Source organism: Anopheles arabiensis, chromosome 3 (assembly GCF_016920715.1).
Source record: "Anopheles arabiensis isolate DONGOLA chromosome 3, AaraD3, whole genome shotgun sequence".
NCBI lineage: Eukaryota > Metazoa > Arthropoda > Insecta > Diptera > Culicidae > Anopheles > Anopheles arabiensis.
In genome coordinates, this window is record NC_053518.1 from 30,071,701 (window position 1) to 30,096,268 (window position 24,568).

At 45.9% G+C, this 24,568-nt stretch overlaps 2 protein-coding genes across 7 annotated transcripts in view; one reads left to right on the forward strand and one right to left on the reverse strand.

Moving 5' to 3' along the window:
* Positions 1-24,568, forward strand: part of LOC120900834 (rap guanine nucleotide exchange factor 2) — a 40,685-nt gene that overhangs the window by 3,766 nt on the left and 12,351 nt on the right. For 5 of the 6 annotated variants that reach the window (XM_040308330.1, XM_040308334.1, XM_040308333.1 and 2 more), the window contains exon 2: positions 5,948-7,112. In XM_040308330.1, the coding sequence (XP_040164264.1) occupies positions 6,639-7,112 (474 nt within the window). In that variant the 5' untranslated portion in view covers positions 5,948-6,638. Of the gene's footprint in view, positions 1-5,260; positions 5,727-5,947; positions 7,113-24,568 lie in introns of those variants that run through there. The other variant, XM_040308332.1, reaches the window with a different exon arrangement.
* LOC120900838 (caltractin-like) lies at positions 19,534-24,155 on the reverse strand. The gene is made up of 2 exons (XM_040308343.1): positions 22,848-24,155; positions 19,534-22,299 (listed from the first exon to the last, which is right to left on the reverse strand). The coding sequence occupies exons 1-2, from the start codon at positions 22,848-22,850 to the stop codon at positions 21,703-21,705; spliced, it is 600 nt and encodes a 199-aa protein (XP_040164277.1). The 5' UTR covers positions 22,851-24,155; the 3' UTR covers positions 19,534-21,702.

The following is a 24,568-nucleotide window of genomic DNA, read 5'->3' on the forward strand; positions in this document are numbered from 1 at the left end:
GAAACAAAAGGGTTGGGAAAAGCCACGCAATAGAGAGTGAAGAGATGAAGAAGAATAGAGGAAGAACAAATTATAGCGCCTGCCACACGTGTGCAACACACATAAAAGCACAATAAAACATCAATCATTGCGTAAGTGTGTGTGTGTGTGTAGTTGAAGAAGTAAGGACATGAAGAATAGAAAATAGTACAAAAAAGAAAGGAATAACCATGTGAACAATTTCTGCAAAAAAAACAAACATAAATTGAATCACAAAATTATTTTACAGAACAAGGAATGCTTTCTTTCTCTCTCTCTCTCTCTATTTCCCTCTTGTTTTACAGTTATGCTGAACGGGCAAAACGTGTGTGTGTGTCCCCGCGTCCGCCCCAAGGGCAAAGGGCAATCACAACCACACTGTGCCATTCTGCCCACCCACCCAACCCATCCACCCACTCTGGAATGGAATGTTATTGCTGCCGTGCAAGTGTCCCTCGCGGTTCTTCGCGGCCCCAACCTTTAGCTTGTTTGGTTTTTATTCAAATGTGTCGTTTTTTTTTATTTTCTTTTGGACACGAGCTGTGCTGTTGTGGTGTTAGTGCTCGCGAAAAGTGAATAATAATAATGCACAGTAACATCACCTCCACCCAAACCACCCACCCACGAGCGGAGCACACTTGTTCTTCCGTGGTGTGTTTCGTCTGTGCTTCGTGGTATGTTGTGTTGGGTGTGTTTTTACACCTTTTTTTGGGGGGCTCATGTTACACACACCCTCCATTGTTTCAAACCTAAGGGGCTAAGAGAGAGAAAGGGAGAGAGAAGGCGTAGGAACAACGGTTCCGGAGCACATTACGCACATATGTCGGAGTCGAGCGTTGGATGTTTGTTGAGCGTATATAACAACAAGTCCGCCAGCCTACCACCCATCATGCCCAAACCCGGACGAACATCACGTACGTACTTCAGAGAGAGAGAGAAAGAGAGACGAGACCTGAGTTCCGGGTGTGTGCGTGTGTGTGCTAGAGCAGTGAAAGGCTTTTCCCGTGACATTGAGGTGAACATTTTACTACATCAACCCCCTCAACAATGGTTCTTAATGCTTCATATGTGGGTTTGATCCGTTTTTACACGCCCTAAAATGATCGATCAATGAGGTGGAAGAATGCTTCGCCACTTTGATCTGCATCCACATGCCAGCTCCAGCTTTTCAAGCTGCTTCTTCACTCCTAAAGCCCCTCATCCGGCGCAACAATGCGCATGTTTTCAGTGAATGTTGTAGTAGCGGAATTGTTGGGGGGAAGTTAGGGGGAAGTCAGCCTCGCCAGGCTCTACTGATTGATTGCACGAGATTCCATCGGAAAGTTCCGTGAGCGAAGATGAATAATTTATTTCCTCTGGAGCCGGGCGACTCTCGCAGGTCGTGGGTGGCATTTTCTCGAGGTCTTAGTGCGGTTGTACCTTTAATCAGATGATGTGTTTAGTTCGCTTTTTTGGGACGCCTTAAAGGTCGTTTGTTTGAGATTTGAGAAGATCTCCATGGAGAGAAACATTGAGCCTAGAAAGATAGATTGTGTTCATCCAATGTTACAGCATTTTGGGGGGAAAGGAAAGGTTGTTTTGCTGTGGGGGTAAGGGAAATCCATATATGGGAGCGGCGGTTCAATTAATTGTGTCGTATATAACGTTTAAAGTAGATCGGATCTTAATCGGATATTCCATGAGAGTAGTACCAATGTCTAACGGTGTTGTTCAATTAGTAAGTGACAGTGTGCAGCTGATTACTGCCGGAGTTCTTTGATTAGCTTGGGTTCATTGGTACAAATAGCCAAGCTGCAGTAGTCAGAAATTCAGGGGATTCTTGGAATTTCCTGAAGTTGCTATATAGTAGAATCCCTCGTCTCGGTAGAGTACTAATGGACACCCAAACTAACGTAAAACGATCTCAAAGGTATGAAATGTTTTGGTTTACAATGTCTTATGAACAACCCTGTGCGTTTAATAGTCCAAAATTGGTTTAGGTTCTAAAAAAACCCCATTTTGGATGATGAAACTTCAATTGGATGGTGTTTTCTACGTCATGCAAATAAGTATTAGTAACTATTTTGTATTATTATACGTAGCAGATCAAAGATGCATTTCCAGATGCACGATATTTACAATTGGCGTCAAAAATTGAGAAATTCAGTGCCTTTTTAGCATTCTACACACATCAATGCTTCGGTTGTGTTAATATGGACGTTCCAAGAGAGCGCAAAACGGGCAAATTCTCTTTGGTAAATGTAGTTTTATTTAGGCATTTTTGAGGAAGATGTCTTCAAACCAAAATGCAACGTAAGAAGAGATGTGTTAAACTATTATTTTTTTTACGAGATTTTGGATAAACTCTTCATCATGCTCCAAAATCCCATATACACTGGAGTTCTAATGCTGATTTGCATCTGACGAGGATCATTCCAAAACTGGGTCGACTTAATGGAGATAATTCTCAAGTCTTTTGTAGAGTCATTAAAATTACTGTTTTGTGATGCTGCAACTCATCAGCTAGGTCATGACATCATAACTAGACCCAAGATGACCGAAGTGTTTGCCAACCAACGTTCTAGTTTTTGGAGTTTATGGAGGGAGAGTTCGTCAAGTTGTATGTTCCTTCTTAATTCTTTTTAATGGCATCATTCTCCAACTTTTGCTTTGAAGACTTAAACACTAAACAGCCAATAACTTCTTCTAGAATTGTTAAACATGTGGATTTCTAGCTTAAAGTTTGAACAGAAAATCCTGGAACATTCCAAACCCCACAGCCCACGGACATTTATTCTTGACCATTCGCGATCTTACTGCTGATACGCCTGTGAACGCCTGTGGACATATTACTGCACGCTTTCGGGTTCCAGTTTAGTCATCAACCCTCGAGGCGGCTGCTGCTTTATCAGCGGAATGACGCAAATCCCGCAAATGGTACCGGTACCGCGCAGACAGAAAGCCAGAGGGAGGACAAAACACAACAGAAGCCTGAGAACAAAAATTGCATGCACAAAAAACCTAGCTAAAATCGATTACCGTTTATTACTACATATGGCGTCATGGTGGAACGCTGTGGAGCAAAAAAAAAAAAAACGACGACAACAACAACCAGCTCCTAGCCTCATCAAGAGGAGATATGAAGGGGGTAAAGCATTTGATGAGTGCAATTTTTGTCCAAAGGATGGGTAAAATGGTTGCTTCCTGATTATCATCGGCCGTCTCTGGTCTGGGGGGAGATGGTGGTGGGAATTTGATTGCCCTTGTCCCTTATTTTGCTCCAACCGGGGGCACTGTGTTCCATCGATCCATCCAACGGGAAAAGCTTACAGCGAATTCGGGTCAAAGGCAGCATCAGTAACGTCGAAATATACAGCTCCTCATGTAACAGCGCGTGTGTAACAACGGGATATTGGATTTTTTGTTTGGTTTTGGTTGCTTTTGGAACGAGATTTAGAGAGAGCGCCATGGTGTTGCAACCCGTGTTTTTGTTGGCTCGCATAATCGTCTTACCCTTTAGCCCGACCTCCTCCCGACCCGGGGGACCGAAGCGGATCAGAGCACAACACAATGATGAACTGTTTGCGTAGGGTAAACACGTGTGTGAGAGGCGCGCGCGCGAAAGCGCCAGCGACAAATAACGCGCCGCTGCAGCTTGATGACGCGCAAAGCAACGCCGCCTGAGTCGCTTGGTGCGCGCGCGTTATTACATCGTTTCTCAGCCACTTTCTCTCCCGCTTGCCGCTTTTGGCAAGCAATATGTGCAGCGAAGTAGGCGCGTGCACTGTAAACTCTTGCTTTGTAGTGCTCCCGTGGCAGAGCTCTTATTCGTTTCAGATGTGAAGCTGCCCCAAAGCCTACTGTGTGTGTGTGTGTGAGAGGTTAGAGGCGCGCGTGTATGTTGTGTTCCTTAACTGAGTTCAACTACTGCACAGCAGCCTGCTTATCTTTCTACATCCATCACCACACTCTTCTTTCTCTCACTCTCCCTCTGTGTGTCTTTGCGTCATGGTGATGGGCGCTTCTGCGTGCATCAATCAACGTTACTCCTTTTCTTTCCACACACAAAGTAACTCTTTTATCCAACGCCCCAGTCAGTGTGTGCTGTTCCCAGCTTGGCGCGTAGCGTGGAAAATGAAGAGAAATTGTGGCCGCCGAGAAGCGTGGCGCAATGTAAAGTGGCCACGTCGGCGGAGTTAAAATGAAGGAAGAAGGAAAGAGCCAGTGTCGGAAAGGATTGGCTGATGACTGTGAGACACGGCCCAAGGTCGGTTGGGATTATGAAGGAGACGCGGGTGGTGTAACAACATTCCTGACAGGATAAAAAAAGGGAACTTCGGAAGGGACACAAACATAGAGAAGGCAAAGAAAAAAAGGTGTCTGATAATGAGGGAGAAAATATTCATCCTAGAGCCGGCGGCACTCACACACAGAAGCGGGACAGCGCGAGAGGACACAGGTATGGCTGATTTTGACTGAAGAATCTGGTGGAATTTCCCAGCCTCCCAGCTCACACCCCGGGAGATGTCCCACGGCCGGGCGGGCAATGTGAAGGATGGCATTGAAATCTTTACAGCAGTCGTTCGTTCTGTAAACGTGTGAAAGCATAAAATGAACCAGGGGAATACAGAGTGCGCAGCACTGCACCAGGGTTCGTTGGGACTGTATGCACACTGAGAGAGAGAGGGAGAGGGGGTGTGTGCAATTTAAATCCATTTGGTTCAATTTAGCCCGTAGTGACAGTTTCTTGCCACTCGGGCTGCAATTCTTCGCTTGCAATTGAACGCATTGGTGCGCTTTTTTAGCTCTTCCAAGAGAGGTGGGTTTTTCCTCGACAAGAGATGGAGTAGTTTATGATTTTTAGTTTTAATTTAACCTGATGATGATGTAACTTTGCGCTGGTTTCTAACACTATTTTAACCAACTCTTTTAGCCCAAATACTTCAAGTGCATTCCAAACTCTAATACGCTTCTGTTTTCTGTCTCATTTTTAGGAAGTACGGCTTGAAAGGCGGCTCCGGTGCGGTAAAAACTCAAACGCTTGCTACGGTTCTAAACACAGCCAGCAGCAGCAGCAAGCAGCAGCGGAAGCCGGAAAGAAAGGCGAATCGAACGGTGGCCGCCGCTTGAAGCACTTGAGCCACTTGTGGAAAACACTAACGTTGTTGGTGGAATGGTTGTTGTTGCTGTTCTTGTAGCGCTTTGTAACGCGCGTGACGACGCCCCCATCAGGCAAGAGAGGAGAAATCTAACATGCCGCGTGAAGCATCACACACACATTGGGAAAGCTGGACGGAACGGATCGATTGTTGTGGTAGCGAGCAAAAAGCGAAGCGAAAAAGTTTGCATTGAACGCTTCACCTTCGAACTGCGCGGCTGCGATTGCAACAAGTGCACCGACAAGTGCACCGTTAGAATGTAAAGGGGTAGCGGTGGTGGCACGGAAGGACACAAACAAGGGCACAATAGCGCGCGCGAGAGAGAGATCGAGCCCGTAGCAGAGAGTCGGCAGCACGCGCAGAAACTAGAAACCTTTTTTTTTTTAATACGCCAATCGAACGGGGAATGACGATCGGTTGCAGTCCGGTGATGCTTTGGCAAGGAAAAACCTGTTCCTCTCACAGGGAGCAGGAACTCCCATTCGTATAATGCATATCATTTAAGCGGTGCACCGTGCAACAACCACCGCGGAATCTTAACGACCGGATTCCGCGCGAAGGAATGGAACGGTGCGCAAGGCGAGGGAGCGCTGTGTGCGCTGGTACCCGCAATTATTAGCTGTTAGGAAAAAGGGAATGGGACCACCACCGTGAGCCATTGGAGAGAGAGATACACGCTCTCGAGGTGGTGCAATCTGTGCGGTGTGCGCACCCTTGCGCTCTAAGGGCCCTGCTTAGATCGATTTCGTTGTACTGATGGCGATTCTTTTCCCTTTTTCTTCCCTTTGCAGGTAGTTCATCAGCATCATTGTCGTGCGTGGCGTTGCGCTTGTGATTGTTTCGTGCTTCCCTCCAGGATATTGATAGCCAATTACACCTGCGCACACGGGGACGAACGGTGGTAGTTTGTGCTGTGAACGGAACAGGAAAATTGACACGTAAAAACGGAAGTGAATGAGCAGTTTTTCATCGCCCACACGGGAACACGAGCAATTCCGGGAAGCGAAAGGTGATAAAAAAAGATCGTAAGACCGGTGGAACGGTTCTGCAAGTGGCAGTGCCACCCTCGTATCGTAGTTTATCGTCCCCAACCCGGTGCAATGTGTCACAGTTGCAGTCGATTTCGTGCCTCACCCGGTGCGCGGTGTAGCGGTGCGTTCTCCAGTGTGCCGCCCGCCCGCCGTTAGTGCAAAGTAATGCACTGGTGTGGTAGCGTGTGTTGTCTCCGTGTTGCGTTTTATGATCAGTTTCATCGGTCACCCATTGCCGGGGATGCGCTAGAAATACAAAACGACAAAACGATCGGGCCGAGTTTATGAGGGTGTGTGTGTGTGATATATGGAACATCAAGCAAAACCGCGGTAGAAAGTGTTATCGGGCTGGGTGGCAGACGAAAGCCATTTTGTTGTGTGAGAAGTGCATCGAGTGTTTGAAGAGGAGGGGAAGAAAAGTGTGGCCGTTTCTAAAAATAATAGGTAATAAATGACCGATAGAAAATTGCCAATTAGTAGCCCATCGGAACAGGCCACGGCTAACCGCAGCCCGCAGCTGCTGCACCATCATCACCTACTGCAGCAGCAGCAGCAACAGCATCCTGCTGCACACAACAATCATCACCAGCAGCAGCTTTTGAGGCGGCTGGCCGGGGAGCAGCAGCACCAGCACGGCATTGCAACGGCCGGCGGCACTGGTGAAACGCTCGCCGGTGAAGGTGGTGCTGGTGGTGGTGGCAGTGGCCCAGTTCCGTCCGTTGCACCGGCACCACCCCCGCGCGGCACGTCCACGCTGAGTTCTGGCAGCCATCATCTGCAGGCCGCCGTCGCGCTGGCGAGCGTCAACAGCAACAGTTTGGGCGGCGTCGCAGGCATCGGCAGCAGCACCAACCATGCGGGCACGGCGGCCGCCGCTAACAGTGCCAAGCACGCGAACATGCACCGTCTGAAGCACACGAGCTCGGTGAGTTTTAGATGCGTTTTTGCTTTCGGGTAGAGTTTTGCGAAGGGAAAGGGGAAGAAAAGAAGACTTACAAAAGTCTTTTTTTTTTTGACGGGGACAGTGCGCGGGCTGGTGGACGTTTTGAGGGAAAGGGGTGTAAGTTGCGTGCGAAAACAGGTCATGTGACAGGGGAAAAGTGTTGGCGAAGGTGAAAAGTAGTTTGTAACATGGAATCGTCCATTATGGGCTTTCGTTTCCTATTAGAAACGATGCACAAATTGATTAGAATTTTGAACGATAATTCAATTTATGTTCCTTAAAAGGCCATTGTACATGTATGTATTTGCCGGTACAAATACTATTGTGGGTAAAAATTGATTAGGATTGTTATCGAATTAACCCAATTTAAAATATTTCAAAGCTTCAAAATAAGATTATTACTTGTCTGGACTGTTGCAAATACTGATACATGAGACACATTGAATAGAATTTCGATAGTTGAATAAGTTGATGTTCCAAATTATGGTTTATGTTTCCCCAAATATTTATACTGTGGCATAATTTTAAGATTTTTTTTTATTTTTAACCAGTAGAAACTCCAATGTTTTATTCCCTAATTGCCTGTAACCCTATTCGAATATTGAAACGGGGACAAAATGATAAGAATTTCGAACAATACATCAGTTGGAATTCCAATACAGCAATCATACTTGCCTGTAAATTGATGTGAATATTAAAACGGGGACAAATTAATTAGAATTTTGAAAAACGAACCACTTGGAGTAAGAAATTAATTATTATATTTACCTATAACCATTTTTTGAGTAATGATAAGCGGAAATTTCTACGATAAACTTCTTGATGTCCAAATAAGAGTTTAAATTTCCTTGTAACAGAATACAAATACGGAGATACGGAGACAAATTTACTGTTATTTAATGCGAGGAACAACTTGATGCTCCAATGAAATATTAAATTTGCCTGAAGCAACATGCGAATATTGATAGTTGCTTCTAATTACAAAATTTATGAAATCATTTGAAGATTGACTAAATTAAAATAATTTGATTGAACTATTCTGACCTGTTTCGTCTTCTCAGGGAGTGATTGTGTTGTAAAAATGAATGAAATGGTTGATAGAGCAAGAAAATCATTGATAGGTTCCATTATGCAGAACCATTTTTTAGGTATCTCCCAGAATTTAACTTGAAAGACGTTTTGCAGTCCTCTTTAGCGCACTAAAAATCACAATTCATTCAAAATCATCTCAACATGGATGAACAAATCACAGTCCCGTGACATGATTATCGCATGCTGTCGACACATTGTTGGCCCACAGCAGAAGTAGGCCACGCTAGGGGACAGCTAAGATGTGCGAGTTCCGATACGGAATGGTTTCATGCCGCCACCAGGTTTTATTGAGTCATTCAAGAATTGTTGCGAGAATTTGCGATTTGTTTATTTTTTCCAACGTCACAGGAAAGAAAAAGGAAAACAAACCACAGCCACAGTCGCGCTCAACCGCGCTCGGCGCAAAGTCGCGGCGCGGAACGAAAAGATTACTGATCCGGCAAGTGTCTTAATCGACGACACAGCACAGAAAGCTCTTTAACCGAACTGGCCCGGAACGGTTCGTCACATCGTTCGTACCGCTGCCGCCAGGTACCGCTGCTTATCGGTGGCCGCTTTCACTGCGAGCGTAAAAAGGCCCTCATAAAATCGACAGTTTTCTTTCCATTTCACCACGGACTCCTTCCCCGCAATCCCCTCCACCAACACCGGTTTCCCTTTGGTTTGGTGGATGCATAATGCTAATCTTGTTACGGATGCACTTCTCCACCGTATTCCCTTCCGCTGCTTCTTCTCGTAGGGGGTTCGACTGTGCGATAGGGTTTCCTTTCGCAGGAAAAGCTGTGTAGCCAAGCACACCAAATGGACGTCATCTAACCGGAGCAACCGCGCAACCACTTTGCTTCCAGCACGATTCGGCGAAAAACCGCGGAAACGCGGAAGGGCACCCGGCTCCCTTCCTGTTTCTCCCGGGGGGAAGCCTCTAGCCTCTCTGGGGAGGAATGACGGGTTTGACGGGTGTTACGGTTGGTGGGATAAATTATTTCTCTCCCCCCCCCCCCTTCAGCGTAGGCAAAAAGCCACAGCCGGCGAAAGGAGGGAATCGGATTTAATAACAGCAACCGTCGAGATCATCCAACCAATCGGTATTAGCACCATGTCTGTGTGCGTGTGTGTTGGATGCGCTTTAGATCTCCTCCGCTATAAATGCAAACTCTGCAATCGGGCGGGCTGGCTGGCTGCGCTCTAAATGTAGATGAGATTAATCTCCCTCGGACACGAGGCGCTCAGTACTCCGGTCCACGGTACCTCAACAATCAGCCTGATTGTGGCAATAATATGTGCTTGAGTACTCGAGAGGGGGAACCCCTTACCATCTGTCTGTCGTCGGGGTAGAACAGCAACAACAGCAGCATCGAGATTGACATCAGGTGGCCTGATTCTGGCCCTAGAACGCTTGCAATGGCGCAAGCCAGCGGATGTGTGATGCAGCGGGGAAGAGGACCTCTCGAGGGTTTGTTTGATGGATAAATTGGCGAACGGCGGCTCACAGTGGTGTGGTGGTGTCCCCTATTGGAACATGTTGTGCTTGGTGAATTGTTTGATTTATAGCCCACCCTGACTACAACAGCAACAACTACAGCGCTACCATGCGGCAAAACCGTTTCTGTGGTCGCATTTGTCCATCAAAGAGGAGTGGAACATTGCTTGTGCTGCGTTTATGCTGTTGTTGTTGCGGCCAGATACACCATTGCAAAGGGGTGGTTCAATTCGCTAAAAAAAAGGTTGATTCTCTTCTCCCTCCGGAATCCAACGTTTATGTTGTGCATGATTCTGTCCCTGCAGCGCAGTGCGGGGCACAGAAACACATTTGGCTAATTTAAATTTCAATGGGACCCCTGGTAATGATGGGCTCACACACGCAGCCAACTGCAAAAACCCAACCCTCCGTGTGTGTTTTGCCGACAGATGTGTCGTCTGAAACCGTTCTGAATGGTGGTTGATGGTCAAAAAAAAAAAACCGTCACTGGAATGATCTAATCGGAAGAGGAATGTTGTTGTTTGGTGTTTGGAGAGAATATGCTATTTGAAGGGGTGGAAGTGTGTTGTCCTCTCTATCGAAGATGGACGTGATGGAACTTAGCAATCAACAATTGGAGGACGTTCTTTTGTCACACAATTTAGTACAATCAGAGCAAGAAGAAGGAGTAGAGAGCATTTTGAATATGACAATTTGACACATACAAAACCATATATACATAGTGTATTGATTTTTGAAAGAATTTCGTTCATCAATATTCGAGATACGAACTCACGGCGCGGTTGGGGAGTATTGCACCTCGCCGTACTGAGTACACCACGACGGCCTACTCTGTCGTTCAGCGTTAAAACTCCAATAATACAATCCTGCTCAAACCTCAACTCCAGCTGCAAGGTCAAGTGTGCAATACAATGTCAAGTGTTTCCGGATCGCATTGTGAAAGGATTTTATTGTGTTAAAAAAAAAGCATAACAAACAATAGAACAATGTATATTGCCTTCTGCCCAAGAAATGTGATCCGTTTTTCTGTCACTATTAAATAGGGATACTTGTCTGTTTCTGTCCCATTTTTTGGTGTCCTCTGTGTATATCTTGATAACAATACAATGCACTGGCCTACAGCACAGCTTGGCGTAACAAATAAATCCCCTGCTTGAGAAGGGGGCTTCTTCTCAGCAGGGGATCTGCTCTCCTGTGTGACCTTTTGCTTTTAATACCCTTTCCGATGCACACGCACAGAGACGAAATTAAGCTGCTAAAGAAAACCGAACTTACAACACAGAAATGACTACCCGTTTTGATTGTGTGTGTTTTTTTCTCTCTCCTATTATCGTGAGTTACCAGTAAGCCGCGTGTGTGTCGTTGTCATCGTGCATTGTCTTCTGCCGATTGCCTATTACAGCTTCCGGTGCGCTTCCGCACAAATTCCGACAGGGGACAGGGGCGACAGACGACCTTAGGCCGGCCAATATACAGGGTTTGCATTGCACAACCAGGGAGTCTTTTTATATATGCACACCCTTCGGGAGAGAGAGAGAGTCTATTGGAGTGGTAAAAGCAAGGAGAAAAGCCTTCGTGTCTTCCTCTAATATCCCTATGGCATGGCTGCACCTTGGCCACTTAATGAAGCGGCGGCCAGAGAAAACGATCCGTCCGCTGCGCAGATGGAGATGGTAAAAGTAAATAGCTTTTAATGATGCGCGCGTTATGCTGCACGAAGCTGCTTGATTCAAGTTGACTTTTGTTGCCTCGTTGCCACTTGTTTTGTCTTTCGCTTCTGCTGCTAGTGCTTTGCTGTTTGCTGTTCGTTAATGAGAAAGTTAACTGGGGGTCTCGTTTATTTAAGTTGCAAGTACATTTTTACGAGCTTGTTTTGTGTGTTTCTGTCTTTAAAAAATAGCTTTATGATCGCGAAGCAAATTCTAATAATATTTTAATGCGTCATAGAGAAACTGTTTTTGTGTTTCGTTTTCCTGAAGCTTTGTTGCTTCAGTACCGTCTGTGCAGTCAAATTCATATTTATTCGACGCTGAAAAAATGCAACTCTTTAGGCAGGGAGGTTAGAGTGAGAGATCATTTGATCGATTGCACAACAACAGCACAATCAAAATTCATGCCTTCACTGTGTGGGTAGGTTGAGCTTTTCTATTTTGCCACCTTTGGCGATGCTTTCCCTCCTCCTCCACGCACGTACCTGGTGGACTCTCGCACTCTTGCAAATGAGTTCCTTGTTAGTGAACGATCTCTATTGCATCACCAGCAACAGCAAGGGGGAAAAAGGGGAAGCTACTTTTTGGAGGTTGAACATTTCTCCGTTTCGGTTGCTGCCTCCTCCTCCTCCTAGCGAGAGAGAAAGACAGTGAAAGTGAAGATACGATTTCGGTGTTTTATTGGTTGGTAATAATGACGGTGATGAATAACGATTCAAAGCAGTAGCTGTAGAGTAAAAAAAAATGCCTCGTTTTGACCGTTGTGGGACTGGCCTCATGGCTTTCGTGTGTGTGTGAGTGTGTATGTTGAGAGAGTTGTGGAAAGTATCATTATTATCTTTTCGCCCCCCACGTGTGAACGAACACGCGAGTGGTGTGGCTTTCGGTCAGCTGCAAGCAAGATGGATTTGCGTTTCTTTTCAATGACCCTTGCCGATACATAATGCTCACGCGCCCCATGTGTGTGTGTATGTTGACTATGTAACCTGAACCGGTTTTTGCTACACACATATACGCACACACACACTGTTATTTGCAGGGTTGTAAAGTTGGTTTGAGATGGATTGCCGAAGCCTTCCGGTTCTTAATTTTAACGACAGCTGTTATACAATAATCGATTTTACTTGCTCAACTTCCCGACGCGGGGGTTCGAATGAGTGTTGAAGTATGTCAAGATTTGGTCGAAAATTGGATGTAATTTGAAGTCATTTTTTATACCTTATCTTTAAATTGTTTCGTTAAACTTTCGTTAAATTTGAATGATTTTTTTATTGAATTTTCCACTGTCCTTTTCTGCTGTTTGGTGTCTTAAATTGTGATACCAAACTGAATTTAAACATAAAAAAACGAATGTTTTGTATATTTTATCACACTGAGAGAGTGTTTCCTTCGTTTAATTTAATCAAATGTAACATTTATGTAACACTTCACATTCTTAAATTAATGCAAAACCTATAATTTCGATGCTTCTCCGCCCCGTGCGAAAAATATGTAACACACAAACTCACAAAAGCAGTTTGATCGTACGGGGGGCGGGTGCGATCGAAAACTTTCTCTCTCCCCCAAAGGGGGAACAGCCAGAGATGGGTGTGGCGCGCATGTGTGTGTGTGTGTTGTGCGCACACCTTTTCCATCGCAATCAGGAGTTTTTTTTTTGTAATGCACGCTTTATCTCTCGTCACAAATTGATGGCCACCACTGTGTACGGGGCTACTGCTACTACTACTTCCTGCTTGTCAATTGCTTCACTCCGCATCTCTCTGTCTGTCTGTGTTGCCGTTTTGATTAGCGCAAAACGTTACGTGCTCTGCGGGCGGGAACGCACTCACGCACGCACGCACTGGCAACCCACTGGGTGTATGTATGCCCACTGCTTGGATTATTTCTTTTTTTCTCCCACTTTTACGTGTGCTACACTCTATAACACTCGAGTCTGACGTCTGACCACCACGACGACGACAACGACGAAGGCAGCAGCAGCAGCAGCATGGTATTTACCATTTTGTTCGTTCTTTTTGTGCATCGTTGGTGCTGCTTGTTTTCGGCGTGAGAGAGAGAGAGAGGAGAAGAGCGGCCGCCCTTCCATGGCGCGGCCCAAGAAGAAGGTGCATATCGAGCGCGTGCCACACCGCGGGCACCTCTGATTATGCCACGAGAGGAGGAGGAGAAGAGCCCCCATGAATAAACATTATGTTGGTGTGCTGTGGCCGGGTTTTGGCTCCTGGTTGGATGCATCGAAACGCAAACTCGGAAGCTGCGTGGTGGAACGTGGAAAATGATAATGGGTCCGTTTTGTTACTAAATTGTGTCTGCGTCGAGCAATGAGGAAAAGCAAACATGCATTGTCGCACAATGGCACGAGGGAGGGGCGAGGTTCGTGACTTTTGCTGCGAAAATGAAGCGCAAACACGAAGGACAACTTTTCTTTTTCGCTTTGGAGTTTGCAGTGGGAATGCAGATGACGAACAAAGTTGCAGGAATTTGTTACATTCGTTATTTAGAGATTTCCGAGCATTTTGGAAAATTTTTTTCAATGATTTATGTAAATTTCTCGACAGGATTTTTTACTGTCTTTCCAACATTAGTTTTTAAACATTTTAAAGCATTTTTGTGTCTCGCAATGTATCTATAATTATCTAAATGTTTTTTGATTATGTCTCAGCATCGTCCCGATAGCATTAGAGCAAATGATCCAAAAATGGGGGCCCTACACGATTCTAGTCATCTATTTTATATGGAGTTTGACAGTTGGAGGCTGAAATCATGTAAACACTCCATACATAACCACACACAAAACTAGCCTGCAATTTTCAGCCTCCGAGCTAGAATTAGATTCGAGTACCTGCTCGAACAAATAGCGAAACAAGGTCGTGTTTTCATTTATCGCAAGGTACATTAAAGAGATCAGATAGCGTAATCTAGAATCAAAGTGTATGTGGACCAGGTGGTCTCACAGCATGTTGTTTATAACCAAATTTGAACGTCACTTTTTGACAGGACGGGTGAAAACTTTTACTCAAACAGGCTTTCCGGTAGCTTGAAGAATACACAAAACACTCTCAAAATCTTCACTCAGAAGCAGAAGCGATAAAAATCAATCTTCTAAATCCATACACCTTGGGAAAAGCCCACCTGTATACTATACTCACTTTGATAGCTGCTCGAAAACTGCTCTACAATAAAAACTGCTGACAAGCCTACGATCTAAAAACGGAAAGGGGGCCCAATATTGGTAAATAGTGAATAAATTGTGGGACGAAATATTAAAACAAACTTTCTAATCTAAAACAACTACGGAAAACCCCTGTAAAAAGCTCTACAATTCATTCGTTCTTAATTTAGCTTAAAACTGCATTAAGAAGCAGCTTTTAAGCACTAATTGTCGGTTCCTTTGCCTACCTTTAGGCGCAAAACTGATGCAATCGACGCAATAAACATGATTGACCGGCGTCCAACGCGTGGGGGCCCGCGTACGTCTGTGTCCACTGTGTGTACAGATGTTTCTTAATTATAAAAGCAAATCACCAGCAAGGATAAAAATAGCATCCTTCTCTCTGCCCTTCTACTCCTGGCGTCTGGTTCTCCCACCTTATACCATCGTGCTCAACTCTGATTCGATTAAGAATTTAAATCGATTTTATTCCCATGTTAATCACGCCGGCGTGGGTTGGCTAGAATGGCGAATTGGAAATTGCCTTATTCCGTCCGGCACACTGCGGCTGATGTCCGGAAGTCTTCAGCATAGATGAGTGAACTATGTCATACACAACGAGTGGCATAAGCAAAATACAAAAAAAAACAAACGAGTTAGACAAACAACTGGTCATCCCAGGCCACCCAGGCCAGATGATTGGACATCTTGTTTGGGAGGGAAGACCTCCCACCCGCCCGACTGGTTCTATATGTGTGTGCGTCAGCACCCATTTGTCGATCCGGAAATGTGTTGCAAATAGGTGATGAGATGGGCCCGGTCATACCACCTTCGAGACACCGGGCCCGAGCTGCATCGTGTTTTCTCGCTGTTATGCTGTACCAGTTCCGCACTATCGGCAGTAGCACCAGTTCTCTCGGGGACAGATTCCGATGGACCTTGGAGTGGTGGTGACTTGGGTGGGCGCAAAAAAAAAAGTAGCTCAGTGGAGCAGCGGCAGCAGCAGCAGCCTCATTATTAGCCTATTGAACTGCAGCCCACTTGGAGAGGGGGCTGTGTGTGTCTGTGTGTTTGTTTCCGTTTTTGTGCGATGTTGAGCAGCTTCATCAGTGGGTGTGGGTTAAATGTTGTGACACCGTTTCTCCGCCCGCCTGACGATGGGGAGCGGAGGCGAATGGTCAACCGGAATACCGATGAGTGGCTGGGATCGCTCGATGGGTTTGATTGGAATGGAAATTTAGTACAGGAAAATGGCATCAGTTGGACCAATTTCATCATTTTATGGTTTGAGGTGACTCATTTCTCTATAATTCCGAATAATTCCATCACGTTCTCTCCATCAAATTTGTTGCAAACGATGAGTGAAGCTTACAAACTGCTGCCAAGAAATGGTTGTTCCGCCACACAATTAAATATCAATTTCGATGTTTCATGCAATGTCTCTAGCTCCTTTTTTTCTATTTTTTCCCTAACATTCCTCTCCAATACTTCAAAAATTCCGCGCATACCCTCCCGGCAGAAACGCATGTAAAACACGCCAAACAAATGCCCCATTGTCGCACCCCCAAAACACTCAATTGCAACCTAAAAAACAGGCGGCAGTGCTCGGTAACAACCGAAGAAACAGCAGGGGAAAAAAGCCACTGCTTTTCCAGTGTTTCAAATCATAAACCTCAACCTCTTGTCACCTCTGGGTGGGTTTGAAGCTCCAAAAAATTCAAGCAAGAAGACAAGAAGCAATTCCATATGCTGTAAGCAATGTAATAAATTACGCGACAAAAAGCACAAGCAGTTGTGTTGTGTGGGGAGCATGCCACAGCATAACACAGTTGAAGTTGATGATGATGGCGACCCCGGGGGTGACACACGAATCCCCTCCTCTTCTTCTTATGCGCTTATGGGTGACAAGCTCTTTTATGCTCGGGGTTTTTTTTTTTGCTCTCTCCTCTTGCTATCCCCATTGTAAAAGGCAGTCTTTAGTGTGAGTGGGTTGTACCGTACCACACAATAGCTAAAGCATCACGATCGTCCGGGCAAATCTCGCTTGCACGCGGGGTCGCTCGCGCTCCCTGTCACATTGTGTTGTTAAGGGCTAAATGCACAAATTTGTCGACCGGCAGCAGACGACCGACCACCATCACAAACGTTCACAAGTAGGCGTTGGTAGAGTCAAAAGGAAAATTGGTTGGAAAAGATCACCCACGAGCTGCTGCTGCTGCTGCTTGTTAAAAAGGGAAGGTTCGGAATTCCCTGGCCCCCAGCCTGGCCCTGGGTCGTCACACACACACAAACAGACAGACAGACAGACAGCCAGACCGCCGGTAGTCAACGGTTCGGCTTCAATTACATCAAGTGTCCAATTGAGGCTCCCGCTCCCGACAGCGGCAATATCTGTGGACCGCGCCAAGACACTTGATCTTTGAGGTTTTGAGGGTGCCCGCGTTCCCTCTTAAGCGCTTCTCTGCTTGCTTTAGACCCACTCGGGAGGGAAATATCCGCCATCGTTCAAGTAGTAGTGCTTCTTTTGTGGCAAATCTCTCCGTCCGTTTCACTCGGGAAAGTTTGCCATTTAGCGTTTGCTTCCGCCGGAAAGCTTTGTTGGTGGTGGTGCTGCCCTCGGTGGTCAACTCCCGTAAGGAGTTTGCAAATAGTGTGCACTAATCACCTACTCTCGCTGCTCTTGCCTACGGCCTGTTGTTTCTCCCTTTTCCCAGTGGGAATTGAAAACACCCAAACCTCCCAAAATGAATGCAATCGAAAGAACAGCTGCGCGCGCGCTGATCTATGGACTGCTGTGGGGTAGCGTTAGAAATAGCGGATCTTTTATTTCCTAATTAGCCTTAACCGCGCGCGGTGGTAGTGGTGGTTGGTCGGTTCTTTGGCTCAGGTACAATTGGGAGCATCAAGATCTTTCTCGCGGTTTTGGGGAAGTAATTGCTCTCTTTTTTTTTGCTTATTTTTTGCTATTCAGAAGCAGAACGCAGCAAAAATCGAACGTCTTATTCACAGCACGGGGTACGGTGAACTGTTTGAGAAACGTCCGTACTTTTAAAGCAGAAATCACGTAGAGAGAAGCCAGCAGCAGCTGGCGGAGGGTTAATGGTCCGTGTTGGTGGAAGATGATGGAACGCGTCTGGTTTATCGGTGGAGCGGCTTTTAAGTGCATGCATGCATGCATTCCATACACTGAGTGGTGTTTTTTTGTGCGTTGTGTTTCTCCAAAGATTCAAACCTTCCGTTTTTTTTTGGTTTGGTGTTCGTTGGCCGTTAATGTCTATTGCTCTATTCGAACGAGTAGCGCCCATTCGCCGTTAAGACGCACGCCGTCTGGAGTCGTCTATCGTTTAGATTAGACAGCGTAGGGAAAAAAACGGTGGCCGAGGGGATTGCAAGGAGGAGACACGCTCTTAATGAATCGTGCCACGAAGCTGGACAACGATGCTCTCAAGCAGCAAACGCGCGCCGGTCGTGTGTGTGCGCTGGCACTGGCGGCTGCTGTGATGATTCATTGTGCTGTTACGATTCGAATTTTATGTGTTCAAAGGGGACGTCAAAGGGCTAGGCCCTTCAGCATAACCTCTTCTGATAATGCTCGGGTTTTCGTTGTTGTTTTTTTGTGATTTCTTTTAGAGTGTCGAGGAGTGGGATTTTTTCTCTGTTTGTTACCTTTCAATAACATTTCTTCAATTTTGGATTCAAAATTTCCCTTTCGCACAGAGGTGTTTTGAATCCATTTCTGTGTGTGTGTGTGTGTATCGATCGCGAATGGTCAATTTGCTCCTTCAGTGCACCACAACGTCATTATCCGACATTAGGCCGTTATTGGCACCAATTAATCCGACGGCAAACAACGATTGGGCTCATTTGCGGTGGAAAAACCCCCTTGCTGTGCCTGATTGAGTGCTTTCCGTGCTTGCGCGGGTGAATAAAACAATAGCTTGAAAAAAAAAAAAAAACAAAACTTTACACTTGATTTAGCAAAAAGTAGTGCCAAACAGCGTCCCACACCGTTTGGCGTTATGAATATATACGTTTAGAAATCATTACTATTCATTATATTCATTGTGCTGCTCTCTCGAGCTCTATCGAGGCGAAAACAAGGCAAACCTAGCTGGTGGAATTTGGTGGGCAACGGCGCTCCAAAAAAACGGTCACGGTTACACAACTCCACCTCACACACACACACGTTCGATTTCGAATGCATGATTTATAAGACAAACGCATTGCCGTGCCCGCCCGATCGATTCCCCTGCTCGCTTTCCTGTTGAAGCTTCGATCGAAAGCACGAATGAAAAGGAAAAGGAGGAGGAGGTCCGCTTCATCGCTTAGAAAATATGATAATATTCCAAATGCATCTCCAACCCACTGGCTGAGAGAGAGGAGGGAGGGATACTGGGTCGTTCATTCGTAAAACGGCATCTCAAATAGGGAAGGAATGTCTGTATTTGATTGACAGCTAATTAAAGCACTGCTGCTCTGAGCAAAAGCTCTGTCTTTTGCCTCTGCCCTGTGGAGCTGAATGTCTGAAAGCTGGGCCGTTTGTTTGCGCTTCCTATGTGTGGGACACCCTCGTGTGTTCCGGGTGGTTCCTTTTGTGGGATCCTTCCGGAAATAGATCCATACACACACATGAGCTAGAGGCACGCACCTCGGACTGGTGGCCCCATTTTATGTAAAAATTTACCCCTTTTCATTTGTTTTCTAATAATCGAAGGCCATTCTAGATTGGGTTATAGGAGTGTTAAACCTGCCCAAACACGTGTGTTGGGCGCCGGTTCTTCCAGCGTGTTCTATTTTAGAATACAGAAAGGCGTTTAAAATTTAGAGAAACCAAAAAGAGAAGCTATCAATTTTACGGGTTAATAGGTATTCGATCGGAGTTATTTTAGACTCATAATAGGACCCTTTTCCTCCATATATACAGTAACACACCGTTTCGGGAAGGAGCTATTCATTTGATAAGCGACACCATTTGTTGAAGAAAAATAGTATATTTTAATGTTTGTTTGTTTTTTAAATGCTCTCTTTTGCGGCTCTGCCTACTGTAACTCTACTGGCTTTTAGTTGTAGCTGCTGCATTCTTTAGCGCATTTTAGCTCATCCTCATCCTTCCTCATCCATGTGATAATACATTTTCCGGGTAAATCCCTATCAGCATTAAACGTGCCACACCACGGGCGCAACGCGATTCCCATTAAAAGCCCATCATCTTTATCCATTCCTCTCCCAGGTTTAGCTCCGCTCCGGTTGCCGACCTCTGTTGCTGTTTAGTTTTCGAGGTTTTGGGGGTTATTTTTTTTTTGCTCTGATGTGTTTTACTCCCATACGCAATCGGAATTTCTTGACTTCTTTGTTTAATAAACTCACTACAAATGCGTTTTATCGCAAGAGGAACGGAGTAAGAGCGAGAGACTGACAGAGCGAAGCGTTACGCAGCCTAATAATTCACTGTGTGTCTCCTGTCGCGTGTGTGCATCTAGTAAAAGCTCACACACCAAAAAAAAACACCACTTCGTGCGATTTAGAGCGATTTAGAGCTAATTTGTATGTTTGTTTTTTTGTGTGTACGTGAAAAATCGGTCTAACGCGCTCTTCCTCCTGTTATGCTTCTATCAAACTTCGCTTTAATTCAGCAAGGCGAGTTGTTCTGTGCGTTTGTTGTGTGTTTGTATTTCTGATTAAGATTAGTTTTGTTTCACCCCAAAACATCATGAAACCACCACCCGGTTAAAAAGACACGACGACCTACAGCGGCCACCATGACGGCATTAGCGTTAGAGAGGTAAACTGCTTCTACTTATGATACAGGGGGTTTCCAAGGGTTCTCATAGTTGTGGGACACTTCGTTGACTCTTTCTTATTGGGAAGTGAACATCATATGATGGAAATTGAACTGTATGGCACCGTTTTTGGACAGGCTCCATGGAATTTCCAATTGGATTTATTCAATAAGAGTGCTAGATAGTCCAATTCCCATTACATTAAGTTCATTTCGTGTAAGAAAGAGTGTCAATAAAGTGTCCCACAGCTATGAGAACTCCCGGAAAATCCTGTAAGTATGTGCCTGCCTGTTTGCTACTAATTAATCGGCCACACGATTCGTGATCTACCGAAGAAAGCAGTAACTCTGAGAAGGAAAATAGGAAGGACAGAGACACCCCGATTTCTAGGTGGGATTGTTGAATCATTGTAACGTTTTGTTGTGTTTGCTTGCTACGACTGACTTACTGATGTGCTGAAAGTGGGTGCTGTCTGCTCTACTTTTTAAACGTACTCGCCTCACTCACTAATCGAGAGATTATCAATAACACATTTGTCATCGGGTTAAAATATATGCGATCATCATGTATTCGCCGTTTTTTTTCTCCCTTCCTTATCAATAATGGGTAGCAGAGAGAGAAAGGGATAGAAAGAGCTTGCTTGCACATTTACTGCTGCATCCTCCCTTATTTATAAGTAAGCTTGCTTGGGGGCGCGCGCGATCTCCTCTTTAAGAGGAATAAACGTGTGTGGAAAGGAAGCAGCAGCAGTGTGCCAGGCGACCAACAGTTGGTGCAGCTTAGCTCACTTTTGCATCATCATCTTTCTATAAGGGACTGCTCCTGCCAAATAGGTCGCGTTCTACCCTCCTATATAGTAAAGCCATTTGTGTTTGTTTTTTCGCTCTCTGGCGAGTGTGTAAACTGTGCTCTTTGTCCCCTTAGTTGTTTGTTTTAAATGTTTCTTTGTGTTGTTTTGCTCTAAATGCAACAAACCCCTTCCGGAGCCCTGTTTAACAGTACATGGAATGCTGGAGATTCACAGGAATCGGGAAGATTCGTTCGAAAAGTGCCTGTGTGTGTGCTGCGCCTGCCACACCTGCTGCTGTTGTGTCTCATCTTGTTGTACTAATTCGTTGATTAATTCGAATACTTGTTGTAGTGCTTTTATCAATCCTCCTTTTGTCATATCTTGCTCGTTTTCTCTCTCTCTCTCTCTCTCTCTCATCCCTTGGTGATACTGTTACATGTTTTGGCTTTGTTACGTTAAATTGTCCTTCTTCTCCTGTGTATCATCTCCCTGTGTTGCTTACAAATGGCGCAAAAGACAGTAAATGCATGCTTGGTATATTCCTACTGCACACTCCCTCCTGCCCTCCTTTTAGTACAGGCTCGTTTTCTTCATAATCCTCAGAAACTCTTCCTGATTCACCTCCCCATCCCCGTCCCGGTCGGCCTCGTCGATCATCTCCTGCAGCTCCTCGTCGGTCAAGTTTTCTCCCAGCTCCTTCGCGACGCGCTTCAGATTTTTAAACGAAATCGTACCCGTCTCATCATCGTCGAACAGCCGGAACGCCTTCAGTATCTCCTCCTTCGAGTCCTTCTCCGCCATCTTGACCGTCATTAACTGCAGAAAATCGTCGAACGAAATCTTCCCCGACCCGTCCTTATCGATCTCGGCAATCATCTTCTTGATTTCCTCCTTTTTCGGCTCGAACCCGAGCGCCCGGATCGCCACCTTCAGCTCCTTCGTGTCGATCATGCCCGTGCCCTCCGAGTCGAACAGATCGAACGCTTCCTTGATATCCTGCCGCTGCTCGTCCGACAGCTCGAACTTGGGGCCGGACTTCTTGCGTCCACCGGCACCACCACCGCCGCCTACGCCTCCCGTGCCCCCGGTAACGCCTCCCGTCGTTCCGGTCATGCCGGTTTTGTTGGTGGTTTTGGTCCCTGTGGAAACGGACACCGATCCGGACGCCTGCGAAATAGAGGGGGAAAGACGAAAAAGGAGAATTAAAATAAAAGAAAACTCATACAGCAATGTGGCGAAGGGTTTCCTTCGCTTGGAAAAGCACCACCAAACACACCACAATCAAAAGGTCAAACAGTAAGTGGGCTCCGTCCACCGATAGAGAGAGAGAGACGGTAAAACATTATTTTTCCATCGCGCGGCGTGTGTGTGGGTTGGCAAAATGTTTTCGGCGAAAGTTGCCCTTGACCAAATATGTGCGTTGCGCGACTTGGGGAAGGAGGGTGAAATTGGCCTGCAGCTGCTATGGCTGTGTGTGTCTGTGGCTACTTTTTCCCAACCACAAGCCAGTGGGAGCGTTGTTGAGGGCCAAAAAAGAAAGCAAATGAAATTAGAAAATGCTTAAACCAACAGAACAGAGGGAGAAAGACACACACACAGTTGGACAGCGGCAATGTGGTTGGATGTGGAGGAGGGTTGCAAAAATGTTATGCTAACGTTTTGATATTTCAACTCGGTGTGTGGGTCGCGCACGCCGCGAGACCCTTTTTGCTTACCATTGATGTGCGGTGCTGAGAGAGAAAAGTTGGGCTTTTTTGTAACTTTGTAGCCTTCCCCACTTGCTGCCGCCTGCTGTCTGTGTTTTTTCACACACTCTTCACCACACAGAGAGAGAGGGACTGGTCGGAGTTTGTACAGCACACACTCGTGGCGCTTGGTGCAGAATGACACTCGATGCTGCGCCGTCTATGTTGTGTGTTTAAGGCGCCCCCGGGAAACAGACGGTTCGGTCGGTGTTTGCACACACACACTTTCCCTCTCTCTCTTGTGTGTAGAGGGATAGCAACCACAGCAAGCACAGCAGGCACCACCCCCGTGTGTTGTTGCCCTTGGTTTCGTCGCTTTCGTTGTTGGGTTATGCGGGGGTCCCCCGGTTGCTATAGGCTCTCGGGTAACCACGGGTGCGTGTTTTTCTTTTGCAGCAGACTGTTGTGCACCCTCAAGCACACCCCTCACGTTTGATATGTACTGTTCCGGCCCCTCTCTCTTCACGCTGCTGTTTTTGTACGGTGTTCCTAGTGTGGCAAGGCACAATTATTGTTGCACGATCGAGCGAGATGATGAGAGTGGTTTCCAAACGGGGCAGTTGTTCACTATTTGCGGCTTGTTTCCCCGCTGCAGATTCTAATTATCCATCCAAGGAAAGGAAAAGAACAATCTTCCCGTTACGGTCAAACGGTTTGTGGGTTTTCCTTTGTTTTCGGGGGAAGATGTCCCACCAACGCGCGCACAACCGACACAGCCAGCTGTTGAGTTTTGAACGGCACAAACGCACTCGTCGTCTTCTGCTGCTCGGCTGATTTTCTGCTGCTGTCGTATTATCGATTGCTGCATGCACAGCACCACCGTGCGTTGTATCCGGACGGCGCGAGCCTCCTAGGGCGCAGCAGCAGCAATCGTGTTATGACGTCGATAAAAGCTGTCGGTAGAAAAGTCAAACACATATGTGCAGCCTGCTGCTGTTTTGTGGCCCGTGCATCGAGATACACGGATTTCCTTCTCCACACTGCCCTTGTTTCTGGAAGGACGACGAGAATAACAACAGGCACCACCCCGACGACTGCACGTTGTTGTTTTTATTGCGCAATAATAACGCGTCGGTTGATGTTCCTCTGCTTCCTTGTGTATGTCTGCAATGCACACGATAATTTCCGAAAGTGTACAATATGTTGCCCGGGACAGCGCACAGCAAAACAAGTGCGATTAAATGCGGTGGAAACGCGTTCCAAACACTAGCGGACAGACGCGAACACACAACGCGGAAGAAGTCGAAAATTTTTGACAGATGTTTGCGCTGTTGCGCGCTCTCGGGCTGTTTCGTGGTGTGTGCGTGTGTGTTGGTGAGATCGGTTTGCGTTGTGTGCGTGCGTGCGTGCGCGATGCTTTCACAGCGGGGCGAAATCGCGTTTGCTGACATTTCGCCCGCATCCTTGCGCGCTGAACAAAATTCAAATTGACCGTTGGTGGTCGGACGACGTTTCAGTTAGTTTTTCCTGTTCTATAAATTCAATTATGTGGTTATTATTATTATTATTATTATTATTACTATTGTTGTTGTTGTTATTGTTTCAATTATTATTTTGTAAAGTGCTCATGTCTAATTCTTATATCTAACACTAAATCATACACAGTATTTGTACTATTTTATCTGAATTTGACTCGTGTTTGAACGGTTCTTTTAGGGGCGTATATTATTATAATTGTTTTCTTGTTATTA